At 43.1% G+C, this 27,290-nt stretch overlaps 1 protein-coding gene across 6 annotated transcripts in view; it reads right to left on the bottom strand.

Annotated features, from left to right (window-relative positions):
* The window catches only part of ubr4 (ubiquitin protein ligase E3 component n-recognin 4), a 227,614-nt gene that overhangs the window by 18,391 nt on the left and 181,933 nt on the right, over positions 1 to 27,290 (bottom strand). For all 6 annotated transcript variants that reach the window (XM_072478202.1, XM_072478203.1, XM_072478204.1 and 3 more), the window contains 17 exons: positions 25,942 to 26,026; positions 25,590 to 25,717; positions 25,340 to 25,469; positions 24,173 to 24,330; positions 21,607 to 21,716; positions 20,439 to 20,580; positions 17,673 to 17,754; positions 17,396 to 17,569; positions 17,092 to 17,213; positions 14,986 to 15,183; positions 11,940 to 12,020; positions 11,208 to 11,295; positions 11,000 to 11,127; positions 6,438 to 6,545; positions 5,811 to 5,930; positions 794 to 984; positions 251 to 424 (listed from right to left, as the gene is read on the bottom strand). In XM_072478202.1, coding sequence (XP_072334303.1) covers positions 251 to 424; positions 794 to 984; positions 5,811 to 5,930; positions 6,438 to 6,545; positions 11,000 to 11,127; positions 11,208 to 11,295; positions 11,940 to 12,020; positions 14,986 to 15,183; positions 17,092 to 17,213; positions 17,396 to 17,569; positions 17,673 to 17,754; positions 20,439 to 20,580; positions 21,607 to 21,716; positions 24,173 to 24,330; positions 25,340 to 25,469; positions 25,590 to 25,717; positions 25,942 to 26,026 — 2,219 coding nt within the window. The remainder of the gene's footprint in view (positions 1 to 250; positions 425 to 793; positions 985 to 5,810; positions 5,931 to 6,437; positions 6,546 to 10,999; positions 11,128 to 11,207; positions 11,296 to 11,939; positions 12,021 to 14,985; positions 15,184 to 17,091; positions 17,214 to 17,395; positions 17,570 to 17,672; positions 17,755 to 20,438; positions 20,581 to 21,606; positions 21,717 to 24,172; positions 24,331 to 25,339; positions 25,470 to 25,589; positions 25,718 to 25,941; positions 26,027 to 27,290) is intronic.

Here is a 27,290-nt window from a genome sequence, read left to right as displayed (position 1 = left end):
AGTAGATAATAGTGTAAATGTTAAAACTGAGGTTTCAGTTACCAAGCCAGTTATCAGGAAGAGAGAGTGTTTCCAGATATTACATATTTCTATCACCTGCACCTCTGCCTTTCCTCCTGCTGTATACAAGCCCTGTAACAACCCTTCCATTCACACTTCTTTGACCCCAACAATTTCCAACAAAATATCACAGGACACATATAAAAACTAAACAATTTTAAACACTTAGCGCTAGCGAAATGAATCTCACTTCTTGGCACTTGGAATATGTTTCCGAATATATTCTAAAGCATTCTGGGTTATTCCTTTCTGCAGGATAAGTTCCTTCAATTGATGTCCATTGCTGTTGTTTTTGATTCCTGCAGCAATTTTACAGAAACAATCCAGGAAAACTTTGTCGTCTGTGTTATGTTCTTCATCATATCTAAGAACAGCACAACAAAGAGGTAGAAAGAATTAGAAAGGCCATGAGTGCAACAATCATAGTGAAAACTGGAAAGTGAGCGAAAGTAAGGCTGGGCAGGATGCTCCAACCTCCAGAATAATCTTTAAATTACACATTTAAATCCCTGTTTGTTTAAATATTTTAGCATAAACAGTGGTTTTTTATTCACATCACTTTTAATCAAAAGTGAAGATGCATTATGAAACTGCATTAATTCAGGCAAGTTAAATCCTCCTTCACACTTTCTGTGAATTTCTTAGCTCTACAAAAGGCATTCAGTGGAAGTGCTTGGCTCCAGGATGTTCATATCTGTGAGTCACCATTCACAGGCCAACAACTGTCTCTTACTTGTCAAAATTACAGTAGGGCTTGAATCGATCAACAAGAATCTGCATTTTCTCCAATTCTCCGAAGGACAGGTATGGGATAATACGCAGCAAACCCTGGAGAACACTGGGATTGGAACGGACAAATGTCGAATTAATCTGGTCCAACAGCATCACCAGTTGATCTTTGTCTCCTGTCAGCAGCAGGTTACCCTAGTGGCAAGAGATAAATTTAGCTACAGACTTCCATTACACACAAGAGAATTCTATACTTAGAGAGAGGATGTAATGGTCAGCTCTTAGGGTATACATTAATTAAAGCACAGAAACACCTCAATATGTCCTATGAATTGAGAACAGCCCAGATGATTCAAATTCATGAACTTTGAACTCAAATGGTTGAGTGAATTCTTAGACTGCCTATGTCATTTTCTCACTGTATCACAGAGGTCCATTTCTGGTCCTTTCCCCTTCATTGTCTATATTCTTTCCCTTTGTAATACCATGCAGAATCACAACATGATGTTCCATATAAATGCTGTGCCACCATGGCCATGCTTGAACCTTTTCTTCTCTTTGCTCTACTCTCCAGAGTAATTACTCAATTGAACAACTGCCAGCCGAACTGAATGAATTAAACTTTCTTCTCACTTCATATAGGCAAAACTGAAGCCAAGCTTTTGGCTTCCAATCACTCATGTGTGCTTCTAACTTTATTGCTATCAACCTTCCTGACTGTAACCGTGTGCAAAGTCTTTTGGTGGGGAACCTTAGCCAACTATGGATTCAGGAGCACGACATGTTTTCACCTTGAAAAAATCCTCACTGGCACAGAGAGGTTAACACTGCCTTCATCACTTGGGGCCACAATTCTCCTATGTCCTCAATGTCAGCTGCCCTCTCTCAACCCTCCATTAATTGCCATTCTCCGTGATCTTATTTGCTCAGTGCTCATATTTCCATTAGATTATGAGAGTAAACGCGCTCAGAATATAAAAACAGATAGTAAAGGTTTCTACAAATATATAAAACAAAAAAGAGTGGCTTAGGTAAATATTGGTCCTTTAGAGGATGAGAACGGAGATTTAATAATGGGAGATGAGGAAATGGCTGAGGAACTGAACAGGTTTTTTGTGTCGGTCTTCACAGTGGAAGACACAAATAATATGCCAGTGACTGATAGAAATGAGGCTATGACAGGTGAGGACCTTGAGAGGATTGTTATCACTAAGGAGGTAGTGATGGACAAGCTAATGCGGCTAAAGGTAGACAAGTCTCCTGGCCCTGATGGAATGCATCCCAGAATGCTAAAAGAGATGGCTAGGGAAATTGCAAATGCACGAGTGATAATTTACCAAAACTCACTAGATTCTGGGGTGGTCCCGGCGGATTTAAAATGAGCAAACGTGACACCACTTTAAAAAAGGAGGTAGGCAGAAAGTGGGTAATTATAGGCCAGTTAGCTTAACTTCGGTAGTAGGGAAGATGCTGGAATCTACCATCAAGGAAGAAATAGCAAGGCATCTGGATGGAAATTGTCCCATTGGGCAGACGCAGCATGGGTTCATAAAATGCAGGTCGTGCCGAACTAATTTAGTGGAATTTTTTAAGGACATTACCAGTGCGAGAGATAACGGGGAGCTAATAGATGTGGTATATCTGGATTTCCAGAAAGCTTTTGACAAGGTGCCACACAAAAGGTTGCTGCAGAAGATAAAGATGCATGGCGTTAAGGGTAAAGTAGTAGCATGGATAGAGGATTGGTTAATTAATAGAAAGCAAAGAGTGGGGATTAATGGGTGATTCTCTGGTTGGCAATCAGTAGCTAGTGGTGTCCCTCAGGAATTAGTGTTGGGCCCACAATTGTTCACAATTTACATAGATGATTTGGAGTTGGGGACCAAGTGCAATGTGTCCAAGTTTGCAGACGACACTAAGATGAGTGGTAAAGCAAAAAGTGCAGAGGATACTGGAAGTCTGCAGAGGGATTTGGATAGGTTAAGTGAATGGGCTAGGGTCTGGCAGATGGATTACAATGTTGACAAATGTGAGGTTATCCATTTTGGTAGAAATAACAGCAAAAGGGATTATTATTTAAATGATAAAATATTAAAACATGCTGCTAGTGCATGAGTCGTAAAAAGTTGGTTTACAGGTGATTAAGAAGGCAAATGGAGTTTTGTCATTCATTGCTAGAGGGATGGAGTTTAAGACTTTGGGAGGTTATTCTGCAAATGTATAAGGTGTTAGTGAGGCCACACCTGGATTATTGTGTTCAGTTTTGGTCTCCCTACCTAAGAAAGGACGTACTGGCGCTGGAGAGTGTGCAGTGAACATTCACTAGGTTAATCCCAGAGCTGAAGGTTGGATTACGAGGAGGGGTTGAGTAGACTGGGACTGTACCCATTGGAATTTAGAAGGATGCGGGGGGATGTTATAGAAACATATAAAATTATGAAGGGAATAGATAGGATAGATGCGGGCAGGTTGTTTCCACTGGCGGGTGAAAGCAGAACTAGGGGGCATAGCCTCAAAATAAGGGGAAGTAGATTTAGGACTGAGTTTAGGAGGAACTTCTTCACCCAAAGGGTTGTGAATCTATGGAATTCCTTGCCCAGTGAAGCAGTAGAGGCTCCTTCATTAAATGTTTTTAAGATAAAGATAGATAGTTTTTTGAAGAATAAAGGGATTAAGGGTTATGGTGTTCGGGCCGGAAAGTGGAGCTGAGTCCACAAAAGATCAGCCATGATCTCATTGAATGGTGGAGCAGGCTCGAGGGGCCAGATGGCCTACTCCTGCTCCTAGTTCTTATGTTCTTACCCATGGGTCCAATGGCTTTCTGTATCCCCCCAAAAGGTTCACATCTACGTATACATCCACGTCCTCACTACACCTCTTCAGCCCTACATTTCCATTTACACTTTAAGCTTCTTTTTTCCTTGCTTCCTCATCTTCTTTACTCAACCAATGCTGGCTGCTTTTTCAGCTACCGTTATTGTGCCCTCCCAATATTCCTGATTACCTCCTCGCTTCCTACATTCAAAAGCTTACTGACCTTTACTGTCAACCAACCTTAGCTGAAATTCTGATGGGAAGAGTAAAATAAAAAGCAGATCTTTCCCTTTCATTCTTTCTTTTTTTGTTTTATTTTTGTCTTTGATTCCCTGCAGAAGGATGGCTCAATGGATAGGTGCACTATGGGTTCTGGTTCCAAGCCATATAGAGCAGAAAGCACTTGATCAATTTGTTTTTAATTGTGCCAATGTTCTGCTTAACCTCCTCTGCCAAATGCACCAATAATTGCTGGAACATGGTCCTACTGCTACACAGATATCTCACATGGTGGTTACTGGACCTTCCCTCCATCATAAGGTCAAAAGCGGAGGTGGTAGCTGATGTATTCAGTATTGTTTCATTCACAATTATTCAGATGAAGCACTCCATGCCCACATGCAACAAGGTTTGGACTGATAGGTAACAAGTAACATTTGCACCATGCAACCATCAGGAAGTGACCATCCACAACGAGCGAGGGTTTAACCACCATCGCTTGACATTGCATATCATTATAAAGTGCCCCATCAACATCATGGGGTGTAAAAACTAGAAATTCAACTGGACTTGCCACATAGATGTTATGGCTACAACAGCATGTCAGAGGCTAGGTATACTGCAGTGAATTGAATACCTCCAGACTCTCCCAAATTCTCTACCTCGTCTACCGGAAACAAGTCAGGAGTGCAATGAAATATTTCCCACTTCCTTGGATGACTGCAACTCCACCAACACTCAAGAAGCTCAACGCCACCCAGAACAAAGCAATCCACTTTATCAGCAGCCCAGGTGCTACCACAGAACCTTGGTTGCAGCATCTATTAGCTACAGGATACACTGCAGTAATTCACTAAGCCGTCTTCAACAGTGCGTCCCAAACCCATGACCTTCATCACCGAGAAGAATATAGAAAATAGAAGCTGGAGAAGGCCATTTAGCCCATTGAGCCTGCTCCACCATTCAGTATGATCATGGCTGAACCTCTATCTCAATGTCATACTACCGCTCTCTTCTTATACCCCTTGACACCTTTATTATCTAGAAATCTATCTATTTCTTTCTTAAATACATCCAGTGAGTTGGCCTCCACAGCATTCTGAGGTAGACAATTCCAAAGGTTCACCACCCTCCGACTAAAGAAATTTCTCTTCATCTTAGTCCGAGATGGCCACTTCTTATCTTGGGGCCCCCAGCCAGGGGAAACATTATGCGTACATCCAGTCAGTCCTGCCCTGTCTGAGTTTTATACTTTTCAATGAGATCTTCTCTCGTTCATCGAAACTCCAGTGAATACAGGCCTAGTTGATCCAACCATTCCTCATATGGCAATCCTGTCATCCCAGGAGTCAGTCTGGGATAAAGGCTGCAGGCAAATGGGAACACCAAATTCCCTTTCAAGTCACTAAACATTCTGACTTGGGCATGCATCACCACTGTTCCATCCAGTTTCATTGTCACTTGTTCAAAACCCCAGAATTCCTCACTCCTAATCACACTGTGGGGATACTTTCACTACACAGACCTCCATGGTTCAAGAAGGCGGTTCACCACCACCTTCCCAGGGCAACTAACGATGGCCAATACCATCTTTGCCAGTGACACTTATCTGAATAATGAACAAAAATTGAAATAAGCCGTGCCAGTGGATGTCAGTAGTTTAGTGCAATGTGGGTTTTTCCTGTGTCAGACTCAACCAGTGCCTACACTTGAAATTTCAGCAAGACTCACTGGAGAGCACTCAAGGTCCCCTCCTTTCTACTCAGGGCATCAAGACAAATCGCAGTACTATTCCTAATACCTGTGCTGAACTCAGCTTTTCCGTTACTGGGCTGCTCAAATTAGCGCAACCATTTTTTTCAATATTGTATTTCCTCTTTTCTAGGTGCTGACGAGTTCCACACATGATGGTCTCCCTTTAGCTCCATGCTCCATATTCAAGTTATGGAATAATCCTCAGATCTTAAGAATTTGAGTAAGATACTCACTCTGTCCTCGGTTAGCGGTTCGGCATTTGCTTCATCTAGAATTATTTCCATGATGCTCAACACTTGCTCAGCAATTGTAGCACCGCCACTGTCTTTACTCTCCTGTTCTGCAAGCAATGCCTAGAGTACAAACAATGTCATATTAAACACAAAACAAACAAAAGGCACTGAAAAAAATGTTTTTGTCAGTACAGGCAATTTAAAAAAAAAGTTGGCCATATGATGCAAAATACAGATTCTCAACTGGGGCTCTGAAAATTCCAGGAGGTCATCAGATTTCTCTCCGTCTGGGCTCATGATGTCATCTGGATAATCTTGCTCTCTAGATCTTCTCTGTATTTGTCGACTTTTTCTGATATTTCTATTAATCTAAATGAATATTCCACACTCCCTTCAACAACAGAATTATTTGTTTTGAACAGTTGACCAGCTTTCATAAATTTTGAGTAAAAGTACCCTGGAAATCCATCATTATTTAGAGTCTCTCACACAGAATCATTCTGCTTTGGGCAGACAAGACACTAGACTGAGGTGGAACACCCCCTCAGACGTTCCATTTGTTTTGGTTATGTTCATCGGAAATTCTCCCAAGTTTACAATGTTTTCATTTTGAGATCTGAGACTCACCAGGTTGAGAGTTCCCAGCATTACATTCAGCGGGTTCATCTCTGGCTTAATCAGCTGTTGTCGATTCACCTTCACTTTTACACAGTAACTAAACAGCTTCAGTAGCACCTTGGGAAAAGGAAAAAACAAACTCTGATATATTTGACTATTAAGAAACATGTAGCTCAGCACTGACCCAATGAGTTTGAAGTCTCAGTTTAAGTGATCCAGCAAATACCGTAGAAGTTATCAAACAAAAATCTTGTACAGCTTTTTCCAAATTATAATTCTGCATCTAGATTAATTCTGGCGAAGTTGTATGCTACGAGACCACTCATTTGATGATGATTTGCCATGCATATGGCTTCCCTCTCCTACATGCAAACCATGGCCAGGTTGACTATTAGCTGATCAAAGTAATGAGAAAATTAGAACCATAAAATCCAAAGCAAGCAGCAAAACCTGCAGGACAACTGTGGGAGTTCAATGTATGGAAAACACGTCATTTAAAGAGACATTTTACAAGAAAGTTAATCTCTCTCTTATTCAGCATCATCCACGTTGTAGGAAAGTAACAGTACAGTAATGAGAAAGAGAGAAGACGTTGCAGGGGCAGAAATGTCAGCTCCAAAGGGCACACGGCAACAACGTTATTGACAGCTGCCAAATCTAGTCCATGCTTAGTTAATAGATGGGAATTATTCCACACCGGAGGATTACAGATCCTATTGACTGAGACTTGACTTGGTGATATGCAGGAATAGATATGTGCAGCAGTAGGTAGGATGACTTGTGGCTGCAACATTGGGTTGCTTCTCCAGGAGAGAATAGCACTGTTGAAAGCATAACTTGCCAAGCCATATAAACACTGTAGCTACACGAGCAAGGAAGAGGACGGGTAATTTGAGAAATTGCTCACATCTCAATCTCTCAAAGTGTCTCCCACTATCTACGGGGCTCAAGTCAGGAAGTGACGAGATACTTACCCCTCACCTGGTAAGGTGGACCACAATACTCAATAAGTCCTGCACAATTGAGAACACAGCTTTATTGGGGCCCCTGCCTCTGAACCCAACATCAACACCCTATATTATCAATGCAGTGGGGCTGTAGTATTTATGATCTATAGGATATACTATATCAACTCACCAAGGTTACTTCAACAGTCCCATTACCTCTATCAAGGACAAAAGCAGCGATATCATGGGGACATGATCATCTTCACGTTCTGAGTTACACAGTATCCAGACCATTAAACCATCATAGATAAAATCCTTTAGCACACCCAAAGCGTAAAATTAAATATAATTTATCAACCAAAAGACATTATTAATCCTACTAAAGGAAATTCCAGTTTTCCATGAAAAAAACTGTCAGAATTTTAGAGTAGATTTTGCATTAATAATGAAAGTTTGATTAATGGTCCCAGTTAGGGACAACAGTAATCTTACAGAAGTAGTGCATTAAATATCTGGCATGAGGCATATTGATTGAGTCACTAAGTGCTATACCCCCAGTCATGGCTATCAAAAGCAACCCAATATTTTGAATGGAAAAAAGGCTGCAACCATAAAACATGGAAAGGCATATTTTGGACAACATGATTCAGAAGCTAGTTGTTGGTCATGCATTTTTCATTTGGTATTGACTTCCCATCTGGTCCTTCAGTTTATTGGGAATGATGTTGGGTTGCAGAGGAAGATGCAACACTTTGTGAAGGTCTGAGATGAGAGCCTCACAGAATTATATATATTTGTATGCTGAGTGGTCAGCCGATACTGCTCCACAAGCCCAGGATGCAATTACTAAAGAATGCCGTTGTGTAGGAAGGTGCCATACACTGCAGCTGGGACAGGTGCTTCCATGACTGGAACCTGGTCATACAATTGGATTCCTTACAGTGCACTAAGCCTTGTTTTGTCCTATTTAAAAGCAGATCTTGCTTGCCCAAATGCTCTTCTCATCAAGGAATGATTCAACAGTTGTTACCACAGCATCTGTGAAACTAATAGCCAATTCCAGCAGGTCATCAATTTGCAACAATTCTAAGAATTCACTGCTGCAATAAGGATGCCAACTATTGTTTCAACGGTATTCATCCTGCTTCAAGCAAATGTGATGCACATCAATCTCGTACTTGGATGACAGGGCCAAGTAATTATGGTCATGAGCTGCTAGCTAGGAAAATACTTAAAGTTCCTGGCAAAGCTGATTTGTGACAGCATCACAAAATTCAAGTAACTATTTTGATAACAATGGGAAAGAGTAGCGTGACGCTTTTGTGCTTTTGAACTCAGAAAAGGGGAAGGAGCATTAATCAAAGACAGATTGATGTCAGAGAATGTTTTGAAAAACCCAGGACGAGGCACTGTAAACATCGATTAATAAGGACAATGCGAACAACAAGATCCAACTTCTGCAAGAACATTCAAGGACTGCTTTGAAGATAATGCGAGAAGCCCAGGACATTAAACCTGGATGTTTCAGGCACTTCAGCAAATGATTTATTCTTACATATGGCATGGGAGTAATATGCCACATGCAGTCCTGCCTATCCAGAGTCTCTGACCCCCAAACACACAATTCCTCTTAGTTTGCCAAACATACCTACCCTCACCCATATCCAGCAGTCAGAAAGGGACCATACCCTCCGCAACATTCCAATACTCTCTTCCATCACACCCACAGAGACTCCCCCTTCTGGAGATGAAACACTGGCCTTTCATTTTCTATCTTCCCATTGTCCAGGGCTTATATACTCCTTTCAAGTGAAAATAATTTACTTATATTTCTTCCAACTTAGTATACTGTTTTGCCTATTCATAATACAGTCTCTTCTATACTGGGGATAGCAAATACAGATTGAGTGATTGCTTTGTTGAACACCACGATTTAGTCAGTAACCAGCATGATCCTGAGAACTTCCGCCTGCTTGGCACTTGGAATTTTACCTTCCCACTCTGATCTCGTCTCCTGCACTGCCTCAATGAAGCTCAATGCAAGCTTAAAGAACAGTGCCTCACCTTTTGATCATGTAATTTACAGTCTCCCAGCCTCAATATTGAGTTCATAACTTTCGAAGATAATCCATTTTCTGGGACATGTGTTAGTAATTATTGTACTTTCACTTTTTAAAAAAAAAACCTCCTCTGGACCCATCTTTTGTTCCTATACTTGTCCTATTACCCACCTCCTTTTGGCTTCATTTGACCACTCATGTCCTCTACTCTTTCCAACCTCCACTATTCCTTTTCTCTGATTCTGTACTAGCTTATAACCTGTTAAATCATAGAATTTACAGTGCTGAAGGAGGACATTCGGCCCATCGAGTCTGCACCAACCCTTGGAAAGAGCACCTTACCCAAGCCCACACTTCCACCCTATCCCCGTAACCCCACTTAACCTTTTTGGACTCTAAGGGCAATTTAACATGGACAATCCACCTAACCTGCACATCTTTGGACTGTGGGAGGAAACCGGAGCACCCGGAAGAAACTCAAGCAGACACAGGGAGAACGTGCAGACTCCGTAGACAGTGACCCAAGCCGGGAAACGAACCTGGGACCCTGGAGCTGTGAAGCAACTGTGCTAACCACTATGCTACCGTGCTGCCCACATCTCCAACATCTTACATTTCTGATAAGTTATCAATTTGAGTCTTTTAACTATTTCCCTGTCCACAGATCCTGCTTGATCTACTGTATGTTTGAGCATTTTCCTTTTAAATTTCGAATTTCTCCCACCCACAGTAGTTTGTCCCAATAAATACAGGCTGGATTAACTGCTCTAGTTTGTGGAGCCTGCCAAATAACAAGTATCATGAACCTTTTCCTGTGCTACTTAAAAACAGACCTTGATTGTCCAAAATGCTCCTCTCATCAGAGCATAATTGCAACTGTTGCCACAGTTTCTTTCCCATTGCTATCAAAATGATTAACTGTACTTTGTGATGCTGGCACTAATCAGCTCTTCCAAGAACTTAAGTATTTTGCCAACCAGCCGTTTACAATTGCTCATGGCGATAATTGCTATATTGTCTCGTCACCCAAATACAATAATATGCTTTAGGCAGGATCTGCACGGTAGCCTTGTGGATAGCACAATTGCTTCACAGCTCCAGGGTCCCAGGTTCGATTCTGGCTTGAGTCACTGTCGGTGCGGAGTCTGCACATCCTCCCCGTGTGTGCGTGGGTTTCCTCCGGGTGCTCCGGTTTCCTCCCACAGTCCAAAGATGTGCGGGTTAGGTGGATTGGCCATGATAAATTGCCCTTAGTGTCCAAAATTGCCCGTGGGGTTACTGGGTTATGGGGATAGGGTGGCGGTGTTGACCTTGGGTGGGGTGCTCTTTCCGGGGGCCGGTGCAGACTCGATGGGCTGAATGGCCTCCTTCTGCTCTGTAAATTCTATGATAATGATCTATGATAAACAAAGTTTGGCATCCTTATTGCAGAAGCAAATTCTTAAAATTGGCGCAAATTGTATTTCTTAGAACTGATGCCACGAACCTGGACACCAAGCCCTAATGTTTGTACAATAAATCTAGAAATGATGAGCATAGAAAATACACTGCCTCTGATACTCACAGTTAAAAGGTGTCGACCCTGCTTGAAGTCTTTGATTCCAGCCAATCTAGTTAACATACACTCGAGACCACCACACTGAGCCATCACGCCTGCCATTTTATACACCTCCTCTTCATCCTCCTCTTCATCTACACAGAAAGAATAATTAATGATTAGAACCATGACAGTAACTATTGTAGAGGTATCGTAGTGTCAGTCATATTTTTACCTGTAGTTGAATCCAATGATTCAATAAACTCTTCAGTTGCATCTCCAAGAAGTCCTCGCATTCGGTAGATTATACGCATTGGCTCCCCCTGTGCAACATTCAAATTGGTTACTTACCGAATAATCACTTGGAAGTTACAGCTCACAGTTACACTTAGGTCAAACATTAAACACAGTTGAAACAGATGTTTTGGCACCAGGCTACATCTCACTGAATTTGTTCAAACCATTTTATTTGATCTATTCAGAGATATGAAATGAAATGAAATGAAAATCGCTTATTGTCACAAGTAGGCTTCAAATGAAGTTACTGTGAAAAGCCCCTAGTCACCACATTCCGCCGCCTGTTTGGGGAGGCTGGTACGGGAATTGAACCGTGCTGCTGACCTGCCTTGGTCTGCTTTAAAAGCCAGCTCTTTAGCCCTGTGCTATAATTCTATAATAATAGGGCCTGGTTTTGCACAGTGGGCTAAACAGCTGGCTTGTAATGCAGAACAAAGCCAGCAGCGCGGGTTCAATTCCCGTACCAGCCTCCCTGAACAGACGCCGAAATATGGCGACTAGGGGCTTTTCACAGTAACCTCATTGAAGCCTACTTGTGACAATAAGCAATTATTATTATCATTCCCATCCCAGTTAAGCAGCCAATTGTGTCTTAATTATTGCAGGATTGTACCTCTATCAGGAATCCATTTGATATACTGATCACTCTGTATTGCTGGCTTACACTCACCTCATTGGCTGGACACCAGACCTTCTTGTACACTTCAGCCACCGATAAGTCCAAGCTAATGATTTTGTTGTTTACGAGAAGCTGAAAAATCCCAACAGACATTAGATCATCAATATTACATTTAAATAAAAGCTATACTGTAAGCAAGAAAAATAACCAGGTATCTGCAGCCAAAAGGTAACGTCCGAAGGTGCCAGTGTTAAGGACATCACCGCCTAGCAGGAGAGGAACTTGAGAGTGGGAGGGGAAGGGTCCAATTGCTGTGGTCCATGTGCCTATCAATAACATAGGTAGGACTAAGAAAGAGATTCTACTGAGGAAATATGAGCAACTAGGAGCTAAATTACAAAGTAAAACCGCAAAGGTTAATAATCTCTGGATTACTACCTGAGCCACAAGCAAATTAGCTTGGGTAAATAAGATAAGAAAATTGATTGCATGGCTCAAAAATTGGTGTGGGAGAAATTAGTTTTGATTAATGGGACACTGGCACCAGTACGGAAGAAAAAGGGACCTATACGGTTGGAAAGGTCTTCAGTTGAACCACCCTGAGATTGCTGCCCTTGTCCTTCTAGATGTTGGTCGTTGTGAGTTTGAAAGGTGCTGTCTAAGGAGCCTTGGTGAGTTCCTGCAATGCATCTTGTAGATGGTACACACTGCTGCTACGGTGTGTCGGTGGTGGAGGGTGCGAATGTTTGTGGAAGGGGTACCAATCAAAAGGGGCAATCAAATGTAAGACTGTGATTCAGGAAAGGAGGAAGCGAGAAAACTGAGAACTATAAGTCAGTTAGCCAAACATAGAGCACTGATTAGTGGGCAGGAAGCAAAGGGTAGGGATAAATGAGGCATTTTCAAGGTTGCAGGCTGTGACTACTGGAGTGCCGCGGGGATCCGTGGCTGGGGCCTCATATAATGACGTATATGAAGACACAGAGTAATGAATCTAAGTTTGTTGATGAGACAAAGCTAGGTGGGAATGAAAGTTGTGAGGAGACACAAAGAGGCTGCAAAGCATAGGGACAGGTTACTTGAGTGGACAAGATGACAGATGGAGAATAATATGGGCTGTCCTATGATGTGAGGTTCAGTAAATTGGGTCCATAGTCTCCGGAGTTTATAAGAATGAGAAGGGAAGTTGTTCTCTTTGGTCAAAAGAATAGGAAAGCAGAATATTTTAAAAGGTGTGAAACTCATTGATGTTGACATTGAAAGAGATGTGGATGTACTCGGACAAGGAACGCAAAAAGTTAACGTATAGGTATACCAAGCAGAAGCAAATAGCATGTTGGCCTTTACTACAAAGGGGATTGGAATGCAGGAATATGTATTTTGTGCAAATACTGTGTGCAATTTTGATCTCATATTTAAGGACAGATAAACTTGCATTGGAGGCAGGGCAGCGAAGGTTTGCATGATTGGTCTCTGGGATGAGAGGGCTGTCCTATGATGTGAGGTTGAGTAAATTGGGTCTATAGTCTGTGGAGTTTATAAGAATGAGAAGTGAAGGTTATGAAGGGGCTTGAGAGGTGAAATGGAGATATTTATTATTTAGAACTGAGATGAGGGGAAATTCCTTCACTTAAAGGGTTGTGGATCTTTGTAATTTTCTGATGTAGGACTGCACCATCACTGAATATTTTTAAGGTTGGGATAGTTAGATTTTTGTTGTCCCTTGGGGAATTAAGGAGTATGAGTAGTGGACGGGAAAGTGGAGTTGAAGCCCAGATCAGCCATGAGCATCTTGAATGGCGGAGCAAGCTCAACCCCTATTACAATCCCCTTGTAATAAAGGCCAACATGCTATTTGCTTCTGCTTGGTGTACCTCAACATGGTCTTCTCCTGTTCCTATTTCATAGAATTTTTTTTCATAGAATTTACAGTGCAGAAGGAGGCCATTCAGCCCATCGAGTCTGCACCGGCTCTTGGAAAGAGCACCCTACCCAAGGTCAACACCGCCACCCTATCCCCATAACCCAGTAACCCCACCCAACACTAAGGGCAATTTTGGACACTAAGGGCAATTTATCATGGCCAATCCACCTAACCCGCACATCTTTGGACTGTGGGAGGAAACCGGAGCACCCGGAGGAAACCCACGCACACACGGGGAGGATGTGCAGACTCCGCACAGACAGTGACCCAAGCCAGAATCGAACCTGGGACCCTGGAGCTGTGAAGCAATTGTGCTATCCACAAGGCTACCGTGCTGCCCCTTTGTTACTTTCTAACCAAACATTGACAAAAATTTTTATAAATTGAATCAAACTGATTGAAAATATTGTCAAAGTGAAAGTAACTAAAGTTAATCCAGAGGTGGAACTTGCCATTTGATTAGGAGTGAGGGCAGTCTGCTGAAATTCTGTATTTCAAAAAATCATTCACAGGATGTGGCCGTCATTGGCGAAGGCAACAATTATTGTCAATCCCTAATTGCCGTTGAGGTGTTGGCGAGTCACCTTTTGAACCACTACAGTCTGTGGGCTGTGGCTATCCCGCAGAGCAATTAGGGAGTGAGTTTCAGGATTTTGACCTAGTGACAGTTAAGGAATGATGATTAATTTCCAAGCCAGCGAGTGTGCGACTTGGAGAGGAACTTGCAGGTGGTGGTATTCCCATGTTGACCACTGTCCTTGCTTTTCCACATTAAAAAGCTATTTTTTAAGTAGCTTAAAAAGTTACTTCCACAGCATCAATCGGCCAGCTACTTCCATCACCAAGGAGGACAACAGCAACAATATGGGAACACCATTACCTCCTGGTTGCATGCCATCCTAACTTGAGCATACATCACCATTCCTTTATTGTCACTGAGGCAGTATCCTGGAATTCCCTATGTAACACTATTGCAGGAGTACTTCTGCAGCATTTCAAAGTGGGTCATCAAAACCTTAGTATGGGCAATAAATTCACCTGTACTCACATCCCAAGAACAAATGTAAAATAAATTGGAACTTTCAATTTATAATGCTGGGGGTAGCTTCCAAATTATTAATGAGAATTTTGTTGGAACCAGGGCACCATTTTGTTTTCTGTATTGGTTCATACCTCCATTCCACTGTCATCTTCTAGCAGTGCTACAAGGTCACAATCCTGACAAATCTTATTCTTAATGTCTCTCATGAGTGGTCCAATTCCAGGCTCATTGCTGCTGTAGGGATTTCCTGGCATCCTGCCCTGTAGGAAATCTTCTTGCTGTGGATCTTTTTCCAACGTCACAAAGAACTCTGTCACTTCATTTTCCTCCTGCCAAAAGAGCAGATCTATTGACAAATATGTTCATCTTTATCTTTAATAAAAACAAAATATTGTGGAGGCCAGTGATAATTTTTATCTTTGTTTTATCAGAATTTAACATCTCAGATATAGAATTATCCAGTGAAGAAAAATTGCTGCATATCCACCCACATGAATATTGCAAGAGCACTTTCTTTATCATCATTCCTATCTGTCCTTCAACTCAAAAGCTCCATCCACTTATCTTCCCTCCAGTCTGGTTATGAACCTCTGTTTCAACACCTCTGATCATTATCCGAGACTGAACTGGGCCTTCAGCAACTTCAGTGTACTATTAGACTACAAGCTGAACCTCAGATTCCATCTGCTCTGTCATAGACCACCTACTTCTCTGTATTAGCGCTGTCTCCACCTGTGTCGCAGTCCTCCATGGCTTTGCTCCGACTTAGTCGGTTAGCCTATTCCAACACTACACAAGTTTCACTCCCCAAACTCCTGTACATTCCCTCTCCCATTACTCCATCATTGGTGGCCATGCCTTTGGCCTCCATACTCCGAAAACCCTAGGTTTAATGGCCTCCAATTAGTTCCTTTGCCTCCTTTAAGACTACCCTTTAAAACCCACCTCAATGAACAAAGACACCCTTCTACCTTCTTCTTTGGCTGAAGATCAATTATCTCCCCTACATTTTTATGATGGACTTGGGACTTCTTGCTACATTATTAGAGGAACAACATAAATACTGTTGCTTTCTTCTGGCTTGTTGCTCAGTTACACACTAGTTTAACCATCAGATCCACTGCAGGAGCAGGTATATAACTCAATGTGACAAGAATGTCTCAATTCTATGTTACAAATTTCAATGAAGATGTGCGAGTGCAAATTCAATTTTTAATAAGTTGGAACACAAAAATACAGAATTATATGGAAGATTAAGAACATTCATGGAAGTCAGAGCCAGGACGTTATCGATCTACAAGCAGCTTTTCTCAGATATAGGGTCAGGAAATTAAAATTGGGCCAAGAAGGCAAAATTGACTATACTACTCTCATCCCAAGAACAGATACACGAGTTGGTGCGGTCCCCATTAGTGTCGTCACCCTACTGTTGGCATGATGTTGACATAAATAGAGATAACTCAGCACTGAGTAAGGATTTTTACTCCTATTTTGTATTAATATGGCTCATTTATGCAGCATCCAGTCTTGTAGAGCCTTAAACCTTCAAGGAGATATGAGCCGGGATTCTCCCTTCTGGGGACTAAGTCCCCACGCCGGCGGGAAAACCGGCGCTAATGACTCTGACGTCAACGGGCCCCCAAGGTGAGGAATTCTCACCTGTCTAGGGGGCTAGGTGGACGCCGGAGGGGTTGGCGTCGCTCCAGCCAGCAGCGTATGCGCGGAACGGCCGTCGTATTTTGGCACATGCGGGGGTGGGGGGCTCTTCTCCGTGCCATGGCGGAGCCCTACAGGGGCCGGTGCGAAAGGAAGGAGTGCCCCCACGGAACAGGCCACCCGCAGATCGGTGAGCCCCGATCGTGGGCCAGGTCACCGTCCCCCCGTCGACTTATCTGCCAGGTCCCGCCATGTGGGACCATGCGTAACCCACGGCAGTGGGACTGGCCAAAAATGGACGGCCGCTCGGCCCATAGAATTGCCGAGGGGCCCGCTGCCAACAACCCCCAACCAGCGTGGCGGGAATCCCGCCCCCGCCTGAAAAACGGCGCCGGAGAATAAGGCAGCCGGCCTCGGGGAGGAATTTGTGCCGCCCCCCCCGGGGATTCTCCGACCCGGCAGGGGGTCGGAGAATCCCGCCCATGGTTTCTGACTGAACCATTTATGTATAATTTCCCTATAGGCCTGATGATTCGTCCAATGTACAAATCCATATACTCTCATGTTTTCTTTGTACTTACCGGGTAGATGATGCTGCATAGTCTCTCGAAGATGAAGACTGGCGTTCGATAGTCATCAAGACTGTATCGTTTAGCAGTTTCAATACAGACAGCCATAAACGCCTTTGTTTCAGACTCTGTACCTAAAGATATATGTGGGTTAGAATTTGATCAGGACTTATTAGATAGAAGACATCATTATATATATTTTTTTAACCAGAGAGGGACAGGGAGCACTCTCTTACAAGCGGACTAAACTTTGATCCCTCTTTAAATGAGAATAGAGCCCAACTTTAAGGAAGTTTGGCCATGCTTGTACTATTACCTGTCGTCATGTCCTCCAACATCTCCAGCAACATGTCTTGTGTCTCATCGATTAGTTTTGTTCGCTGAACCACAAGTTTTCGCAGACACAAGTAACCATTCAGCACGGTGCCCACCAAGCGACTCTTGAAGTGACGTTTTATCGATTCCACTTCCACAAAAGATGAAAGCAGTGCTGAAACAGGGCAGCAAAAACAGTGAATACAGAAAATACATGAAACTATCTATTGGTAGGTTAGTGTGCAAACCTGTTCTGTAACAGTCAATGTACTCCTCACCTGTCAAGCTTTTCAATGCATATCCCTGCTGAAGGTCAGTGCTGAGTGTTGCCTCCTCCAGTGCCAGTAAATGGGCAATTTCCTGAAACACAAATCAGGTGACAGAAGCATTACAACCGAAGAACCAGACACAGTGGACAAACATGAAATGAAATGAAAATCGCTTGTCACAAGTAGGCTTCAAATGAAGTTACTGTGAAAAGCCCCTAGTCGCCACATTCCAGCGCCTATCCGGGGAGGCTGGCACGGGAATTGAACCGTGTTGCTGGCCAGCCTTGGTCTGCTTTCAAAGCCAGCGATTTAGCCCTGTGCTAAACCAGCCCCTGCTCTGATGATTCAGCAATTAAAAGAATGCTATTCTTTTATTGTTCTCATGGCACCTTGAATGGCACACGCCCTAGTCTCCATCTAGTATCTCATTCAAATGGCTAATTTTCATTAGGGTGGTTTTACAGTCTGGTTATTCCACAATGGAGGTCACCACAGCCCTGTCCTCACTTGACATCTACACACTTTCTCCAATAGGTGTCAGTGAATAGCAATCAGGAATATAAGAGCGGGCTAATTTTCCCCTCTCCATTAACTGGGGCATCATATCATAGAATTTACAGTGCAGAAGGAGGCCATTCAGCCCATCGAGTCTGCACCGGCTCTTGGAAAGAGCACCCTACCCAAGGTCAACACCTCCACCCTATCCCCATAACCCAGTAACCCCACCCAACACTAAGGGCAATTTTGGACACTAAGGGCAGTTTTGGACACGAAGGGCAATTTATCATGGCCAATCCACCTAACCTGCACATCTTTGGACTGTGGGAGGAAACCGGAGCACCCAGAGGAAACCCATGCACACACGGGGAGGAAACCCATGCACACACGGGGAGGATGTGCAGACTCCGCACAGACAGTGACCCAAGCCGGAATCGAACCTGGGACCCTGGAGCTGTGAAGCAATTGTGCTATCCACAATGCTACCGTGCTGCACATAACTAGTAACTGTAGCCAAACTGCCACTCTGGTCAAAACCAGTGAACTCGGCAGAATCAAACAGTGGCACGTTGATTACTGCTGCCTCACAGCACCAGGGACCCGGGTTCAATTCCAGTCTTGGATCATTTCCTGGGTGGAGTTTGCATGTTCTCCCCATGTCTGTGTGGGTTTCCTCCGGGTGCTATTTCCTCCCACAGTCCAAAGATGTGCAGGTTAGGTGGATTGGCCATGCTAAAAATTGTCCCTTAATGTCCAAAGATGTGCACGGCAGGTAGGGTGGTGGATTGAGCAGAGACAGACTGCTCTTTCAGAGGGTTGGTGCAGAATCGATGGGCTGAATAGTCTCCTTCTGCACAATAGGGATTCTACGGATAATGCACTAGACTAACTTGCTGAGCAATTGGACAACCGCTGTTGCTCCTTCTCTTAACAGATCGCCTGCCATACTCCTGAATGAGAATCTCAAGTTTTTGCAAACTAAGTTTGTCTCAGTTGCCATTGCATCTAATTATGAAAAAGTAAGTGTTCATAAACCTGAAGGGAAAATTAGATTTACACTTATTAGGAAAAAACAAGCAATACAACAAAAAGAATAACCCTGAGGTTCTGAGGAAAGGTCACTGGCCTGGTATGTTAACTTTATTTCTCGGTGCTGGCTGAGTATTTATTTTCATTTCTAATGGTAAGATTTAGCTTCCTTTAATGTTAATGAAGATTCATAATTAAACAAACACCATAGACAATAAATTGTTGCTCAGTCAAACAGGGAGAATAGTTGTATGTAAAATACCTGGCAGTTCTATTTCATGCTGACTTCACATAACTTTTTCTTTTGATAAATTTAGAGTACCCAATTATTTTTTTCCAATTAAGGGGCAGTTTAGCATGGTGTAGGGGCTGGTTTAGCACAGGGCTAAAGAGCTGGCTTTTAAAGCAGACCAAGGCAGGCCAGAATTCCCATACCAGCCTCCCCGAACATTTAATCCACCTGCCCTGCACATCTTTGGGTTATGGGGGTGAGACCCACGCAGACACGAGGAGAATGTGCAAACTCCACTTGGACAGTAACCTGGGGCTGTGATCGAACCCATGATCGGCGCCGTGAATCACATAACTTTTTTTTTACAGCAAGCTGTTCCCACAGTACTTAAAACAGGAAAATTCTGATAACTGGGATTCAACCCTTTGAAGGTATCCTCTATGAATGCCTCTGTAAAAAGACTGCCATTTCAATGAGGGTAATTTCCAATGACAGACCTTGCTAACAATAATATTCCAATAAAATGCTGCTCTAAATCAATGGAAGATAGATTCAATTAACCCAATCCCGATAAGATCAATCACCCATCCAGCTGTTTCCCAAGACTACTGCTCATACACTGACCCCTCAGACATGTACAAATAGCAAAATGAAATGTTACCCTGCCTGTTACTACTGATCTAAACCATAGTGTTGTCAGGATATTGTTGCGCCCATCTGTTGCTAACTTGTCTCGGAGCTAATGAACCCAAACAATGCAACAGACTCTCAGGGGGATTAACAAGTAATTAGATTGGCATCTAATACCAACAAGACACTCAAATTACTCGAGTGTGGGAGTGAGAATAAACTTGGTGAACATTTCCTCGCTCTGATGTTCCGACAGAAACCAATTATTCGAGAAATTAAGCAGGGTGGGGACAGGCGGCAGTGCCAATCATGACATAATGTTTTGGAAAATAATTGTACCACCTGAGATTTTTCTGATTTGTTTTGGAATGGAAGAAAAGGCAGACCTTTGTGATCAGGTTTCCGATGTACGGCAGCACTCCCCGAGCTGCCAGGTAGATCTTCCAATGAGCTGGTTTGATGAGCTTCTGATAGAGTGCAAGGTACTCAGCTGCACACTCACCGGCAACACTCAGTTCATCCAGGTAACTGGCGATACAAAAACAGATGGTTGAAATCATAAAGGACCATTTTAATACTGAGTAGACACCCCAGTGATTCTGCCTGAGAACACTCACTTGCTATGGCTGCTCACTGATCGGCAAATGGAGTTAGCAGTAGAAAAAACCCACAATCCTAGTCTGTGGTGCATATTCTGGAGGTTAGGTGACTCCAGAGCAACCCTTAGACCAGCCTGAAGTCCCCCCCCACCCTCCCCGCTGTTTGTAAAGGAGCTGCAAAAGACCAATGCCTGCAAACTCAACAATTGAGTTCAACAATTTCAGGTGATAATCTTGCGTTCCATTTGGTTTCTCGTCTTACGATCACTGTTCCCTTTGGCACTGGAAGACTCCCTCTTTGAGTGATTCAATATCTCCTCGATCTCCACCCTACTACAGACCTTCCTTTTATCAATGTACCACCCATGCCTTGTTTAAAAATTATTACATCCTCAATTCTCCCAGTTCAGATAAAAGGTCACAGACACAAAATGTTATGTTTCTCTCCACAGATGTTGCCATAACCTGCTCTGTATTTCCTGCATTTTTCTGTTTTTATTGCGAAAGAATATGCCCTGTAATTGACAGACCAGCTGGAATGAACATGTTAACAAGAAAATGAATATACACTTAGACCATCTATTTCCTTGTTAAAACTCTAAGCGGTTTGTGATTAGATCATACATCCTTTAGACTTTCTTTCTCTATGAATTTACAAGTGCAATTTGTATCATGGATAAGTTCACAGTACCCAATGAAGCTGGTCTGCCCTTGCTCCAACTTCCCAAATATTTTCACAGACATTGAGGAACTTGGATAGCTGATCAGAATGCAACTCAAAATCACAGATGTTTAAAACTGACAACACAGGAAGTCTACAATGGACAAATATCACCAACTGGCACCAATGACATACTGTTCTGTAATACAGACCCCATTATGTTACAGCTAGAACTCGAGTTGCTGAAATAACTTTTGAAGCTGTTGCTTAGATTTCTGGTTAACAGAAATGTACCTGGTGAGAAGATCAAGAACTTGCTGCTTGCGACTTGGAATAGTAGTAAGTGCCTCCACGATTGTACAGGCAGCCTGTCGTGCAGCTTGTGTTGCAGGAGTGAATAGGACCTGAGAAACAGCAAGGTCAGATGGCTCATCTCCTACTCGTACATATTACAGCGATTTTAGAACAGCAGAAAACAAGCAACATTTCAGGCTCCTGAACCACCCATGCAATGGGGGAAGGGGAGCCCCCGTTCCATAACCAAGAGGAAGGGAACTGATAGCCACCTAACCAGCAGGGAAGGGGGGGGTGCTCACAGCCATCCAACAGCAGGGGAGGGGATGGGGCTCCAGCCGCCCAGCCAGTGGGATTTTGGGGCGGGGGGGGGGGGGCAAGTGATACAGCCACGGGAGGTGGGCTCACAGCTGCCCAGCCACCAGGAGCCACCCAGCCAGCAGAAGGGGGGTGGGGGGGAAGAGAACTCCACAGACACCCAGCCAAAGGAGGTGGACATCCGGCCACCCAGCCAGCAGGTGATGGGGACACATGGCCACCCAAGTGAACAAATCATAGATCATACACCTCTACCCTATCCCCGTAACCCCACCTAAGCTTTTGGACACCAAGAGACAATTTTTAGCACAGTCAATCCACCATAATCTGCACATCTTTGGACTGTTCCTTCCAGATGAATTGGCTCACACAAAACTATTATAAGGGGTCACAGCAAAGCTAAGTGCTTTCTACTGTGTAATAGAAGAACTCAAAGCATTCAGCTGCTTTTGGTGTGGTGAGGATCTACCAATCATCACAAAAGTGTGTATAAATATTGTGGTTAGCATCAAAGCAGGTTACTTGAGATACATTCAAGCGTGAAGTGAAAGAGCAATGAACAATCCACCAAGCAGCTGTCTCTGGTTTAATAAAACTGTCAATCACTGGCTAATACAATGTATTATGTGTGAAATTGAATGGAAAATTTGCATTTCAAAGGCAGTCAAGGGATTTCAAGTCCTTTGAAGTGTACTGGGCTTTCATGGAAGACTCTGACATTTGTAACATTTGCTGCTTGGAACATTTGTCTGAAACTGCAGATGATTTTTTAGTTTTTTTAATATTCCTTTATGAGATCTGGGTGGTTAGGCCATCATTTATTGCTCATCCCTAGTTGCTCTTCAGAAGGTAGTGATGAGTTACTTTCTTGAACCGTTGCAGTCCCAAAGATGTACGTACACCCACAATGCTGTTCGGTGGGAGTTTCAGGATTTTACCTCAGTGACAGTGAAGGAACGATGATACATTTCCAAGTCAGAGTGGTTAGTGACTTGGAGGGGGAACCTTCAAATGGTGGGATTCCCAGGTATCTGCTGCTCTTGTCCTTCTAGATGGTAGTGGTCATCGGGCTAAGGAACCATGGCAAGTTACTGCAGTTCACCTTGTGCATGGTACACACGGCCACTATTGTTCTTCGGTGGTGGAGGGGTTAAATGTTTGTGGAACGGGGAAGCAATCAAGTAGGCTGCTTTGTCCTGGATGGTATCGAGCTTCATGAGTGTTGTTGGAGCTGCACTCATCCAGGCAAGTGGAGAGTATTCCATTACGCTCCTGACTTGTGCCTTATAGATGGTGGACAGGCTTTGGGGGGTCAGGAGGTGAGTTACTCACCGTAGGATTCCTAGTCTTTGACCTGCCCTGATAGCCACAGTGTACTATAGCTAGTCCAGTTCAGTGTCTGATCAATGGTAGCCCGAAGGATGTTGATTGTGGGGGATTCAGCGATTGTAGTGCCATTGAATGTCATGGGGCGATGGTTAGATCCTCGCTTGTAGGAGATGGTCAGCTGAAGCCTGGATATTGTCCAGGTCTTGTTGCATTTGGACATGGCCTGCTTCATTATCTGAGTCGCGAATGGTGCTGAACATTGTGCAGTCATCCGCGAACATCCCCCACTTCTGACCTTATGACGGAATGGAGGTCACTAATAAAGCAGCTGAAGATGGTTAGACCTAGGACACTACCCTGAGAAACACCTACAGTGATATCCTGGAGCTGAGATGGTGAGTGAGGGGGGCCAGCCACCAGACATCGGTTTAGGGCTTCCCGCTCAAAAAGGCAGCCCAATACCTGGATTCAGACAGAATCCCACAAGCTCACCTCCATGCATAAATTTGAATTGCTCCTTAGGGTTGCCCCAGGCACCAGGGGAGACCAGGAGCAATTCTACTCCAGCGGGAGAACCTAGTCTCCAGAATGAAAAATCCAGCACTCTGTCTCTCCCCAAAATGAAGAAAATGGTAGAGTATATGGAATTTGCAGCACAGAAACAGGCCATTCTGCCCACCTGGTCTCTGCTGATGTTTATGGCACTTTGTGTGTAAAGGCTATTGCTTGGGAACTTCTATACCGCCCCCGTCCTGACCTGGGGAAAGTTCAATCAGTATGTGCGGGATGAAAAAAAGCTATGTGCAATTCTACAGCTTATCGAAGATGATGGTGGCAAACCTTTGCTGTATGTGGCCAATAACAACAGTCCTGCTCTTATACGTTTAGCCTCTGTTCAGTTACCATCTTTGTCCATTACCTGTCTAAGCCAATTATTATGTCCTAGTTTGAGGTCTAGTGGCGAATTCCTTTTTCCACGTTTGCTCAGAAACTGCTTCCACTTCCATGCGTACTTCTCCATCAGATAGAGGTGTCGTAGCTCAGTTTTACTCTGCGTTTTTCCTTCAGTGTCCAAAGCTGTTTGGGAGGTGGAAATGAATCACAAATCAATCATGGTGTTATCATAAATGTTTCAGCGATGCACAGAAAGCCTAATTAAGGGACTTCAGTCTAGGGGAATGGTTTGAAAAATAATTCCATTTGTTTCATCATCTATTTGGTTCAAAATGTTTGGTTGTGCAAGGACCATAATTTTGCAGAATTTGCAAACTTTTTTTGTTTCTCTTAAAAGCTGCTCTAGTAGGGGATGGTAGAGCAGCTTAAGTCACTTAGCCAGGTTCAGGATATTGTCTGGAACTGCACAGACGTGGTGCTGGTTCCCACTCCTACTCTCAGCTTGTTACAGGACCAATAGGCTCAAGCACATGTCACATCACATCTCATCAAAGTCAACTGAGCAAGGGCAAGGGATCATTATGCAAATTAAGATAAGTGGTGCAGTGCATAGACTTTCCAAATACCGCAGTAAGGTGGCGATTCATGCTAGCAGGTTCTGATCAATGTGCTTCTGATCTCAGGCACACCATCAATAGGTGCTGCCAAATGGGTGATCAGTTGTCACAAGTAGTTTGAGCCTATTAAAATATATTCGCTACCAGCGGCATCAAAAGCAGTGCTGACAGAGACTAGGTAGTAATAACCCAATGCATTCTAAAGTGGGGGGAAACTAAACAAGGATCAAAGAAAGGAAAAACTCAGCAAACTACTTCAGTCCTTGGAGATTACTTAAATGAACAAATATATCAATTACTTTTTCTCACTGATGGAGAAAATGAAGCAATTAAAGTTTTATTTTGGAAATCTTGTGCACAGTAAGCCGCTCAACTACAGGATTCTGCAGCAAACAGAACAACAGCATTCCAAACCGCCTCAGGTTCCTGCCGATAATGTACAACAATATGAGCAAAGCATTTCTATTTGTCAGTTCTCTTTGGTATCTCTTTGTACACACATACTGGCCTAGAGTCGGACCATTAAAACATATAACATGTTGAAATCAGAAGACATGAATGAAGGTTATACCTACCTCTGGCAGGCAGACACTTCTTCCAAGTCTCATATGATGCTTTGGGATCCTTCTTGAGCCACGCTTGAGCCTGTGCATGTATCTCATTGCTGTAGGGTTTGACAGTTGTAAGTGTATCAACTGAGGTGTCCTGCAGAAGAGAGTGGGCATAGTGATAAACTAGATAGTGAGAGAAGCAATGGGATCAATGTGTTAGATCAGAGAGCAGATGGATTGAGTAATGGCATTCATCACCAGTGAGCAGGCTCACCTTGTTTTTCTTACTAGTCGGGGCAGGTGGTTTAATCAGTCGTTGTAGAATACGCAGACACATCAGAGTGATGTTCTCAACAACCACTGGGGTCTTAATGTTCACAGCCATCAGATACAGACTCAGAGCTAAAGATAGAAAAACAATTCAGGACATTACACAATGCAGTGAATCAAAACCAAATTGGTCGAGCAAGGATGCAAGAACGCAGTTTTGAATTGATTTAAACTAACTTTCCATCAACTTTTATGTTTTATAATTAAAACAAATGTTTAAAACATTATAATTTAGAAAATGAGACTGCTTGCTATTGTGAGCTTTATTAAACCACCTCACATGGAGTTAAGCTTACCACATCGAAGTCGCAGCTCCCAGCATGCATCTTCTTTTGAAATTGAATCAGTCAGTAACAACATCTCATATTGAAGACTGCTGGCCTGAAAGTAGGAATAAACATACCAGTTCAGAGAGAGGGAAAAGGTTAATGAAAGTAAAGGCACATGTGAGGCATGAGGGCGAGTTTGTCAGTCCATGAGAATGAGAGAGGATATGTGAGCAAGAGATTGTGAGTGATGGTTTGCTTTTATTTATGTCCAGCCAGTGCTCGTGTATATTCTCAATTTTCTTCTCCTGAAGTCTTTTATGACTTTGCTGCAGTTAGGTGGGTGTTGGCAGCCATCTTACATCTCAAAGGTTTCTCACTCACCTACTTCTCAATAATTTCCCCAAACTATTTGCATACTGAATGAGTATGTCATAAAACACATCACAGGCAAGCCCAAGCTTGTCCTCACCAGGTGCCTATGGCAAGGGAGGTTGCCTTCGCTACCAGACTGAATTAATTGCCAATGGGAGGCTCTGCTAATTGTTCATGTTTGCAGTTCATTGAGGAGGCACTGAAAGTGGTTAAGCTGGCTGTTTTAGGTGCAGGGACACTACAAGACACTGTTTGACATTACAAGACACTGTTTGAAAGTTTTTGAATGTTACTTTGTTAATTTACTAAGAAACTGACAACTGCACCCGAATACAAAAAGTGGATCTGTATTTTTAAAAAGTCACTTAGAATAAAAGAAACATTAGGAATAGGAGCAGGAATAGGCCAGTTGTCCCTCAAACCTGCTCTGCTAATCTATCTCAATCTCACCTTCCTGCACTATCCCCATATCCCTGCATTTTTTTGTTACCCAAATAACTTGAATATACTGAACAACTGAGCATTCACAGCTCACTGGAGTAGAGAATTCCCAAGGCTCATAACACTTTGGGTGAAAACATTTCTCAATCCAAAATGATCACACCTTATTCTGAGACTGTGAACCCTACTTCTGGACTGCACAGCAGAGGAAACATTCTCTCAGCAACCATCCTGTCAAAGTTCCTCAAGAATTTTATATCCTTCAATTATATCGCACCTCATCCTTCTAAATTCTAGGAAATATAGGTCTAGCCTACTCAATTTCTTCTGAGAGGACAATCCTTTGATCCTAGGAGTCAGTCTGGTGGTGCTTCAATGCACTCAGTCCAAGGTAAATTTATCCTTCCTTAGGTAAGGAGACTAAATCGGTACACAGCACTCCACTAAAGTCCAAAATAATTGTGGTAAGATTTGTTTATTCTCCAATCTTTTTTTAATAAAGGCCAACATACTATTTGCTTTTCTAATTCTTTGCTACACTTGCAGCACGTTAACTTTCTGAG

This window comes from Scyliorhinus torazame, chromosome 16 (genome assembly GCF_047496885.1).
Source record: "Scyliorhinus torazame isolate Kashiwa2021f chromosome 16, sScyTor2.1, whole genome shotgun sequence".
Classification (NCBI taxonomy): domain Eukaryota; kingdom Metazoa; phylum Chordata; class Chondrichthyes; order Carcharhiniformes; family Scyliorhinidae; genus Scyliorhinus; species Scyliorhinus torazame.
This window is presented reverse-complemented; position numbering and strand designations above follow the sequence as displayed.